This window comes from Electrophorus electricus, chromosome 2 (assembly GCF_013358815.1).
Source record: "Electrophorus electricus isolate fEleEle1 chromosome 2, fEleEle1.pri, whole genome shotgun sequence".
Lineage (NCBI taxonomy): Eukaryota > Metazoa > Chordata > Actinopteri > Gymnotiformes > Gymnotidae > Electrophorus > Electrophorus electricus.
Window position 1 is genome coordinate 17,284,747 of NC_049536.1, and position 10,873 is coordinate 17,295,619.

Consider the following 10,873-nt stretch of genomic DNA (forward strand, 5'->3'; position numbering starts at 1 on the left):
ACATATTCAGTTGCAGATTACTGTAACAGCCCAGCTGTGGGCTAATCATTGACTAAGCCATCTTCAGCCAGGCACGGGGTGACCTACAGTAATCAAGAACAATTAGCAACACCTGTTTATCTGGCTTCTTAAGGGTTTGGAAAGGCCATGGTATGTGCATCGTGGCTCTGGACTGGCTGCATTGTGCTATGGTCACGGCTCTTGCACCACAATCCATGGTGGCTGTGCCAGACCAGGGGTGGTGCTACAGGGCAGAGTTGCTCTCACCTGTACAATAAATAAGCAAACAAAGGAAACAGACCCTAATGTAACTGAACACTGATTGCACTCAATCAAAATTAAGAGCTATTTACAAGGCAGTTGGTTGATGAAGAAGAGGAACTTTTGTTTAAATGGGCTGACAGAGAGAGAAGATGAAGGTGGTCGCATGTACATCTTGGCAATATTGACAAAGCAAGTTCTGATCAAAGCCCCCCGATCAGGAGGTGTCTACCATAACTACAATTTCTATTCAACTGTTAGGTAACTGTGATGCCTCATACAGATTCTCCATGGTTGATGTAGGTGATTATGGCCAAAGGAGTGTTCGAGGTATGTTCCAGGAGAGCGAATTTGGAAAATGGTTTAGTGTAGACTCAAGAACACGAAGCTGGTCATATTGTCAGAAACAATCTGAAGAACCTTTTTCTGTCACTTGCTGGCCTTGTGCCATGGCAAGACAAAGTCAATTCAAGAGTTAAAAAATATATTAGAGTAGATAAGTTTTTAATAGTTGTGCCTTGCTGTACATTTGATAGTGTTTTTTTTTTGTGTGTGTGTGTGTGTGTAATTGACAGTATGATATTTGTGACCAGTGTAACAGGATAGCGGGGGAAGATCAAACAGATTCTGGTAGTAATTATGCCAATAATGAAGATTTATTTTCCTCAAAAAGTCCAGTGACAGGGGCATGGTGGCATAAGCAAACAAACAAAAAAAATACATTAAAAAAAAAAAGAAAAATAAATAAATACAGTCATCTATGCCAACAAAAATTAACCCAAAGTAAGGCAACTTAATGTGCTCCCAATTATGGAATTCAGTCAATGCGTCTCACTCTTGCATTCCAATGCCACTCCTTATATTTAATCTTCACCTCTTAGATCTAACCATTCTAGATACATAATGTATTAAATTCATAATATCTCTCCCCTATGGTTCAAAACAAAGGCTATCACTTAAAACATTTTCCCATTATCCAAAAATTATCTTATTAAAATAAATATACCCATATCCAAACACAGAGCCATTAATCACAATTTTATCCTCACATTTGTATCTGGAAAATTACCTGCTCCAATAACGTGAACCAAAACTACAACTCCCCCTCAATTCTGGGCACAACTCTTGACTCGTCCCCTTACAACCGCTGAACAAAACAAGTACATGCTTTGAACCCAAACTCCTGTTACCTTATTATAATAAATATATCTATATCTACACATATACATTAACTTTAGTAGATGTCTACACAGTCAGTGGCCACACTGAACAATGTAAGACAATTACAATTATTATTTTGCAGAAGTCCAGCAAACAGCAAGTTTGTTCCCTCTGATAGCGGTGTAATTAAAATAAAAGTCTTTCAGCCTCATGCATTGTCCACGTTATCCCTCTAACATTTGGCTCTTCTGTTTGTCCACATTGAACGGGCCGGAGTCCCGTTACAACCAGTAACAGTTGACTTGTCAAATCTTTAATATACACAAGATCTGTAAACAGTTAAAACAATAATATCCACAATAACAGTAATAATTATCTGGAAGTGTACAGTGTCCTGTCTCTACACTGGTTGTTTTTTTGTGTGTGTGTGTGTGTGTGTGTGTGTGTGTGTGTGTGGTCACTCTCTTGCCCCTCCTTCTCCTCAATATCAAAAAACAGCTTATGCATATTTATTTTTGCCAAATGTCTGTGGCACAATGTTAACTTTTTCACAAAGACTGCCATAGCAAAAAAGAAACACCTGTCCTCATTGGCTTGTGCTTGGAGAGTTCCTCTTTCTGCAGACAATTCCCTAAGCCCTTTTTTACCAGCAGGTCATCTGCTGTCTAGGTTTCTGTTTTTTAGATAAAGCATATCATGAATAGGGGAACTGGTGCCTTTAGTTTATATGTTAGTTTGTCTCCATCACCAGATCAACGTATTCTTGTTTTATTTCTCTCATTTGGAAGCTTCTGTTTGTTCTCCATCTCTGCTCTGCACCTGGGTTTAGGTTTTGAGTCTTAGTTGGTGACTCACTAAGTTTGCTCAGGCCTTCCATACAAATATGGGGTAGGTCACCATGTTACAGAGCCCAGGATGAACACACACATTTCCCTCTGAGCTTATCTTAGTGTAGCTATCAGGATGTAAAGACAGTTTAGCCATAGTTATCTTAAAAAGATCCCTTATAGCAGCTTCATTTTTTTTACCTTCTCTTCATATTTATAATGTAGCTTTTCTTTTTCCACATGGCTCTGTTATGATGGTTATGTAGTCCATCTTTAGTTTATCTTTATGTCCAGAATAGCAGCATAGTACATGTAGTCTACACACACAGAAACTCAACTAGTAATTGGAAGGTTGCCAGTTCAAACATTGCCACCAAGCTGCCACTGTTGGGCCCCTGAAAAGGCCCTTGACCCTCCATTGTTCAAGTTGTATTCAGTCATAATTGTATTTCGCTTTGATAAAAGTGTCAGAAAAATGCCATAAATGTTTTAAAGTTGGATGCTTCAGATTTCTCCTCATGTGTATATGAGATAAGTGATTTAAAAGTTCATTAGTAATAAAAATAAACAAATAAAATAAATAAATAAATAAAATGCTTAGAATTTGTTCATTGTTTTGTCTGGTTATTCCTGTACATTAGTACATTATGTTTAGCTGTTGAAAAAGCATCTTATTCAAGAACCATTTGGTATTGGTTCTTGGAGGAACCAGTTAGGGATTAATGAAGAACCTTATAAGCAGAGGTTCTGCAAATAAGTTTTGTTTTTTTTGAAAAACAGTTTAAGAATATTGTTAAGACTTCTTTATGGAACCACAAATGGTTCTTTTAAAAACCCATTAATTGAAAGGTTATTCACAAAAAGGTTCTTTCTTGTGTTTATTTGTGTTTTTTATGCCATTAATGCTCTGTTGAACTTGTAAGAGCACTACATGTGAATGTCTTGTTTGTTTGGGAAGTTTTCAAAACATTTTAGAATTAGAGAACTTTTTGATAATCAAGGTTTTTTCAAGTAATTTTTTATTTTTTTTTTACTTGCTCGTACACATGATGGAACTTTTTGCAGCGACTCTCATTTGGATTATATTTATTTGCCCTGGACCTAAAAGAATGTAATCAGATTCAGTATTCCAAGGATCTTCTGCATATTGGGGTAATCCAAAACTGTAATCAGAAGGTAAACACAGGTCAGTAGCCCGAGAGATCATAGCCAGAACATAAGGGGTAATCACAGGTGCATACCAAAGATCCAAACATGAAAGACCAGCAGGCAATCCTAGAGGATGAATTAACCAGAGAGGAAGTAGACAATATCATTAACCAGAGGGCAAAAACAGGCCCGTAGTTATAGAGACATTCGGAGACCCATCTTGGTATGCCAGGATCAACCATTGCAATACTTGCCAAAGGTTAAGTATTACGACACAGGTTAAAATAGGTAGAGTGATAATGGAGAAGAGATGACAATGATCAATAATCAGGGAAGGTAGATCTGATGAACATGTGGCAGTTGGTGGAACTACACAGAGTTGCTGAAGAGCTGCTGTAGGAGTCAGGACCAAGGGTGTCGCACAACCGAATTCCCTTGCTATCTATTATCCTTGCAAATGTTCAGTCTCTACAAAATAAAGCAGACGAGCTTAAAGCAAACATTAAGTATGTGACAGAATATATAAATGCATGTGTTATGGCCTTTACAAAGACTTGGTTTACCTATATTAACAGGCTTTGGTGAACCTGTAAGTGTGGAGAGAGATGCTGATGCTACAGGGAAATGTCAGTGTGGAGGGGTCTGTTTGCACCATAAACGCTGCTGCAAAAAAGGATTTACCAGGGATGGGATATGCACTGTAGACATTAAACTCCTATATGTGTTGGTCCATCCATTTTACTTGCCCTGTGAGTTTGCTCTAAAACTTTTAGCTCTAGTGTACATTCACACCACAGCCAATGTCAGACATGCACCAGACACGATTTAGTCACACTCAAGCTTCAGACTGTTCACCCCCCCCCCCCCCCCCCCCCCAACTTCATAATGGGAGATTTTAAATTCTGTAATATGAGAGACTTTCAGCAACTTCCAGCAATACAGTACTTGCCCAACTAGAAGAAATAAAATCCTGGATCAGTTATGGGTCCATAAAAAATGCCTACAAAGTGTCCAGGAAACCCCCATTGGCTGCTGTGAAGTATCAGCAGGGTTGTTTTGGTCAGCTTTTATGGACTTCTGATATAAATGAACTGTCTGTGATTGTATTTTGCTACATTTCATTTTGTGAAGATACTGTTGTCCCTACAAAGGAAGTGAGATTGAATTCAAACAGTAAGCCATCAGTCACCGATCTTAACCAAATAAATTTTCAACCTAGATTTAAAACCAGATTTTGTCTTGAGTCTGGAGAGCATGGAGAGCTCTATGTAACACTCTGTTTAAAGATGTAAAGTATTTAAAGACCTGACATGAAGTTTAAACAAAGGACAAAGGATGCCTTGTCTGATAAGATTGTTTTTTGATCAAAATGAAAGTGGTCTCTCATTGTTGATCAGTTTGTTGGCTGTTTTACAAAGTGTGTATAGCTAAGGTAAATTAGTTCTCATTTATCAAAACTGATTTGGTCATAGTTTGTCTTACACTGTGAAATGAGCATGCATGTGTGGAGTGTGAGAGAGAGGATGGCTATGTGCATTTGTATACATAGAATTAAAACCTTTATTTAGCTATGCAAAACATTTAAATTATATTAATTGTGTACCCTGTGTTTCTCAGTTGAATTCATACAGAATTAATTCCTCGAACATTTTCTACTCAAACACCCAGCTACAATTTAAAAGACTGTGTATGAAGACCTGGCGGGATTGGAGGAGTATGATTGCCTGCACAGGAACAGTCAAGGCTGGTAAGAGGATTAGTTATAATACTGCAGTCTGGTTGGTTGGGAAAAGGGCTGAAAATGGCTAGGTTTGGCTACACATGTACCATCCCTAATAAATTGTGAATAACTGTTCTGAGAACTTGCTCAATCACAACTGAACGATGGAGCAAATTATCAGAACCATTATTTCTTCACGTATCTACCACAGATGTTGAAGTAACCAGTTGGTATATGCAAGAAAGCTTTACATGCAAGAAAGTCAAAATATTTCTCAATTGCAATGGGATACTTGGGATTTAATTGTGCTCATATTGTACTCATATGGAACAGTTTACTTACACAATACCTCAGTATTTCAAAGCTCCCATATTTTCAAAGAAATACTGCTTCAAAATATATTTAATATAATGCTAAGTATGGTTGCCATAGAGGTGTGTTATGAATACTTCTGTGTATATATCACCTCAAATACAAACAATTTATCAAAAACAACATTTTGGCTGTTCATTTTTGCATATGTAAAATCTCCGAACATGCAGATGCAAATTCTTTGTTTTATAGACAAATGTGTACATATTTGACAACTTTAAAAAGGATCAACTTTGTAACAGACATAAATGGTCTTAAAGCATCACAATCCACTTCAAAATAATCAAATCAAGTTTTCAAGGAACCTAGCAGAGATTTGTCCTGGAGCTAGAGATACAGAGACCAAGCCCAATAAGCAAAATTATAAATAACAATAAAGTAGAAAGCCAAGTTGCTACTGGGTAGCTTTGGCACCTTCTGACAAACACTATGTGATGTGACTTTACCAACACCTAAAGATTCCACAGTCCACATGGGTTCAGTGTGTTCACAAGGCCTCTCAAGGACCCTTGGCCTCCATTACACTGATTTGCATACATGGTCATCAATGATCCTTCATCTGGTCATCCTCCTCCAGTTTGCGTATTTCTTCCTTCAGGAAGTTGATATTTTCTCTGGAGGCTTTCAGCTTTTCCTTCAGCTCAGTAATTTCCAGACTTGTCTTTTTCTTTGCAGCCTCGAGCTTTTCCCGTGTTCGCATCTCCAGTTCTGCAACTATCCCACACACATGCACATGCGCACACAGACACACACACTTCTCAGCTTCATAGGATATAGCTAATTTGTGCTGCTGAAACACTTTTGAAATTCCAACAATAACAATTAATTGATCCCCTGGGTGTTTTTAACATTGATCTTCCTCTCTGTAATGGTGTAGCTAAGGGGAGGAGTCACAGTAACCACTCAAGGGTAAGGCATGTTCTGAAATCCCAATGCACTCATTCATTCAAAAATTCAACAAAGAACTACACAAACAGATCCCATTGGGCTTATGTTAGACTTGTGTTAGACTGATCTAACACAAAAAACATTAAAACACTAACAATGTCCTCTAAAGGTCTTGTCCTCAACTTCCTAACAGACAGACCACAATCAGTACGGGTGGACAACTGTGTCTCATCCACCCTCACCCTCAGCACTGGCGCTCCCCAAGGTTGTGTCTTAAGACCCCTGCTCTATTCACTGTACACATACGACTGCATGGCCACTTCCAGCTCTACCATTATCGTCAATTTTGCTGACAATACCATCGTCATGGGCCTGATCTTGGACAACAACGAGAAGGCCTACCTGGAGGAGATTAAACACCTGGAAAACTGGTGCCAGGAAAATAAATCTCCTCCTAAACGTCGGCAAGACAAAAGAGCCAATTGTGGACTGCTGCAAGAAGCAGGAGCGGCACTACTAATCTATGAAGATCAACGGAACCACGGTGCAGACAGTAGACAGTTTCAGGTATCTTGGAGTTCACATCTCGCAGGACCTCTCCTGGTCCTGCCACACCAACTCCCTGGCAAATAAGGCTTGTCAGCGTCTTTATCACTTCAGACGCCTAAGAGACTTCAGACTGCCCTCCAAGGTGCTGTGGAACTTCTACACCTGCACTATTGAGAGCATCTTCACAGGGAACATCACAGCCTGGTTTGGGAACAGCACCAAGCAGGACAGACAAGCACTCCAGAAGGTGGTGCGTTCAGCAGAGCGCATCACTCATACGGAACTTTCTGAACTGCAGATCATATATTACAAGTGGTGCCGGACCAAGGCCAGGTGGATTGTGAAGGACCCCACCCATCCCAACAACAGGCTCTTCTCTCTGTTGAGGTTAGGGAAGTGCTTTCGCTCCCTGAAGACTAACACAGAGAGACTGAGGAGCAGCTTCTTCCCGCAGGCCATTCGGGCTCTGAACCGGGGCAACTGATGGAGCTGATGGGACTACTCTGGACTGGACCATTGTTCATAACATCATACACACTCACACACTCATTCAAACCCATATTTTGCTATCTGCACTGCACCATACTGCACACCTTCACCCCGAACTGGATAACTGCACAATTGTATACACATACACATTCTCTTTCACACCCATTTTTTTCTGCTATTTGCACTGTGCCATATTGCACATCTTTACCCTGAGCTGGAAAATGTAAAAATTGTACATTGTATATAATCATATTCATACATTCCCTTTTGATTCATTATTTATCTGGACATATTTATTTATTTATCCGAACTCACATTTATCTATTTTTTATCCCCCCCGACAAATTCCACTTTATATCTTAGTCTTTATTTTCTTCCTTCCTTTATAAATACATTTTAGGATCTATTCCAGTTTAAACTCACATTACCTTGATCTGTATATTTTTATGTATCTCTCCTCGGCAACAGGCAGAGCAGTCAACAATGAAACAGTGAAATGCCTCATTGCCAGTTATACTGTTTATGACTATGTATGTGACAAATAAACTTTGATTTGATTTGATTTTAAAAGTGAATTTGGAAGAGAATATGATGCTCAGATTGAGCCAGTCCTTAAGCAGGCTATACTGCTCTTTCAGTCTGCTGCTACAAGAAGCACAAATAAGAATGTAACAGAAGCACTCCCAATTGGGTTTTACTGCTTTTATGCAAGCATTTCCCTGCCAAACCATAGGGGATTAAACCATCATAAAATGTAAACACAAAACATTATTTTCTGTATACAGAAAATATGATTTTATTTAAAACAATGTAAAACCATTCTTAGATTTCAGGCGTTAATTTCTTCAGTTTTATTCTACTTGCACGTGGTCTTCAAGCGAGCAGAGGAGGTCCACCCCAACTTCTTTCTGAGAGGGTGGACTCTCCCTCCCTCTCAAGGAATGGAGCTCCTTTTCCCCCCATGAATGTCAAAAGATAAGTATGCTTTTCTTTCTAGTGAGCACTAGTGTTTCACCGCTTTTCTTTAGTCATTGCTGTTTAAACAGTCTGTCATTCTCTTACTAATGTCACTCTATGAGTGTATATGTAGCATCTGTGAGAGGTACAGGTGATGTTCTCACCATGATCAGGGATGTTATCTCATTCCCTGAGAATAGTATAATATTCCTTTTCAGGAGCCTGCATTATGAATATGTGCACATGTGATGTGGATTTTACTTACACTCCGTCTCATGTTTGTAGGCTCCAAGGGTCAGCTGCCTGGTGGTATTCAGAAGCTGTTGCATCATGGCAGTGGGATCCTGAAAGATCTTTAACAGCAGGGAACACTTTAAAATCCTAATGTATTAACTGAAGCATAGCACATTCAATATATGAGCATAAGGACAGTACTAGTCAATATGCCAAATTTGTTGCTGTAAGCCCGCACCATCTCATCATAGAACTCTGACACAACAGTCTTCTTAGGCATTGCACTGGAGTCCGACTGAAACAGTTTCAGCAGGTGATACAGGGTAACCTGGTTCAAAAATATCCAAACCCATTGACAAAATATAAGCATGGGTTGCATCCAATACTACGCGTAAAGTAGACCATTACTACTCAATTAAAAGTATAACTTTAATTATGATCATCAGTGCAGTTATTTGGATTAAACAAAAAAAGAAAAGACATCTGCTACTTACTGGTCTCTCATTTGGGTCTATAAAGAAGATTTTTATAATGATTTCAAACTCCCCCCAGCCAGTCTCGGTTATTTCATATGGTGGCTTTGTTACCACTGAAAGAACATGAACAGCTTAATCGTGACTTTGTTCACTGCACTACTGAGGTAGTGATCAAAATCTTGATCAAAAAATATTCTGCATAAATTCAAACAGCAAAAGATAAAGAAATTAAATTTACCTCTTAAAGGATTCCCATAGCTCTCGTGAAGTTTGAACTGTATTTTCTTCACATAAGCTGACATATCCTACCAACAAATGGAATTAGGTTTGCATTGTGTGCCTCCTAATTAATACAGTACACTTCAGTTTACTTTTTCTTCATGTCAAAGTACGCATAGGTTTCCATTAGTAACACATGTACGCGCAACGTACCCGAAATAAAAGGTTATGACTACAAAGTAAACAATACAGTAGTCACAAAGAGAGATACAGTCTAACTGCTGACGCTCATAAGAAAAGTAAAATACATGACAAGGACTTCTAGTATAGCTACCTCATTTCTATAAGGCTTCACATATACAGTCCACTGATGAGTATGGCCATCCTCTTCTCTTTTCTTTCCAAAATATCGGGCAACATTGCCAAAAACAATAGGTTTTACAATCGTCACCCCCTGGGGAAAAACATACCAAGAAAGAAATCTGTCTTAGCCAATGTTAACTAATTTCACTAGCTAGCAACTCCCTTCTTAGTAGTAAGTTAAATTAATGGAACAATAATTAGCACTTACAGTCACACAGGTAATATCACGAGCTACAGCTATTTTGTCCGACCCGTAATAACGAAAACCGCAAGGATCACTAGTTAATCCGTTTGCAAATTATACCTAATGCTAGTTACCAGCATTTAACTCGGCTAGTTAGCTATAAATTTGGTTGACTAGCTAAAATAAAAAAATAGCTAATGTTAGCATCACGTTTTGCTAGACTATGCAGCTAACCTAGCTAGCTAGCGTTACTAAAGTAACTGGTAACTAGTTACCTTTACACGCCCGCCTGAATCTGGACCAAATTCAGCCATCCTCTTGAACATAGTATTTATAGAGAAAAATATTAGATTTGTATTAGTTTATGAAAAACTGCGCAGTTTGTATCTGAAATTGCCATTAAGCAGACAATATGTATCACTTCATGATAGCCTTTCGTTTGCTAGTGTGAAGCTGCTATAATATGAGTTACAAAAATATGCGGGGCCGAGGTTTCCATTCAGAGTAAAGATCATAAAAAAAGGTTTATTGTAAGTTTTCTTTAAAATAGCAATCAACGTAACTTACAAACGAGCGTATTACTATGAAATGTATTATTCTTTCAAATTATTATAGCGACGTAAAATACAGCTGCCTAAACATTGTTTTATATACGAAACGGTCTATGAGTGTCTGAGAAAGGTCTCGCCTGCAGATTTCTTTATGAGATCTTGGGTGCTTTTTTTTACTGTTATTAGTGCTAATTTATGGTAACGGCAGATTTTAGACTGAGTGATCTAGCCTATAGTTATTTTTAAAATAAAACAAAATCGGGAAAGTCTAAGGTTTTGTTAGTATGGATATTTAAGTTTTTTAGTTGTTCATGTGCCATCTTAACATTGGCACAGTTGTATTGTAATACATACAATAGCTTTGGCATGGGCCAAGTTGGGTGGGGATTGTTCAGCGATGCTGAAAAAACTTTCTAGAAAGAGTTCACAACCCTGCTTCATTCCATGGAAATAAATCGATCAGAAAGATTTTT

At 38.4% G+C, this 10,873-nt stretch overlaps 1 protein-coding gene across 1 annotated transcript; it reads right to left on the reverse strand.

The window, feature by feature from the left end:
- Positions 1–5,396: 5,396 nt before the first annotated feature.
- yeats4 (YEATS domain containing 4) lies at positions 5,397–10,310 on the reverse strand. The gene is made up of 7 exons (XM_027008756.2): positions 10,125–10,310; positions 9,637–9,756; positions 9,322–9,388; positions 9,102–9,196; positions 8,846–8,935; positions 8,639–8,726; positions 5,397–6,204 (listed from the first exon to the last, which is right to left on the reverse strand). Exons 1-7 carry the CDS (start codon positions 10,173–10,175, stop codon positions 6,035–6,037), a joined length of 681 nt encoding a protein of 226 aa, XP_026864557.1. The 5' UTR covers positions 10,176–10,310; the 3' UTR covers positions 5,397–6,034.
- Positions 10,311–10,873: the final 563 nt, after the last annotated feature.

Coding starts and splice junctions, on each gene's coding strand:
- yeats4 (XM_027008756.2), bottom strand. CDS start 10,175: ATGTTCAAGAGGATGGCTGAATTTGGTCCAGATTCAGGCGGGCGTGTA. Junction 8,727..8,845: donor CAGAGTTCTATGATGAGATG/GTGCGGGCTTAC, acceptor CTGCTGTTAAAG/ATCTTTCAGGATCCCACTGC. Junction 6,205..8,638: donor CTACAAACATGAGACGGAGT/GTAAGTAAAATC, acceptor TGTGTGGGATAG/TTGCAGAACTGGAGATGCGA.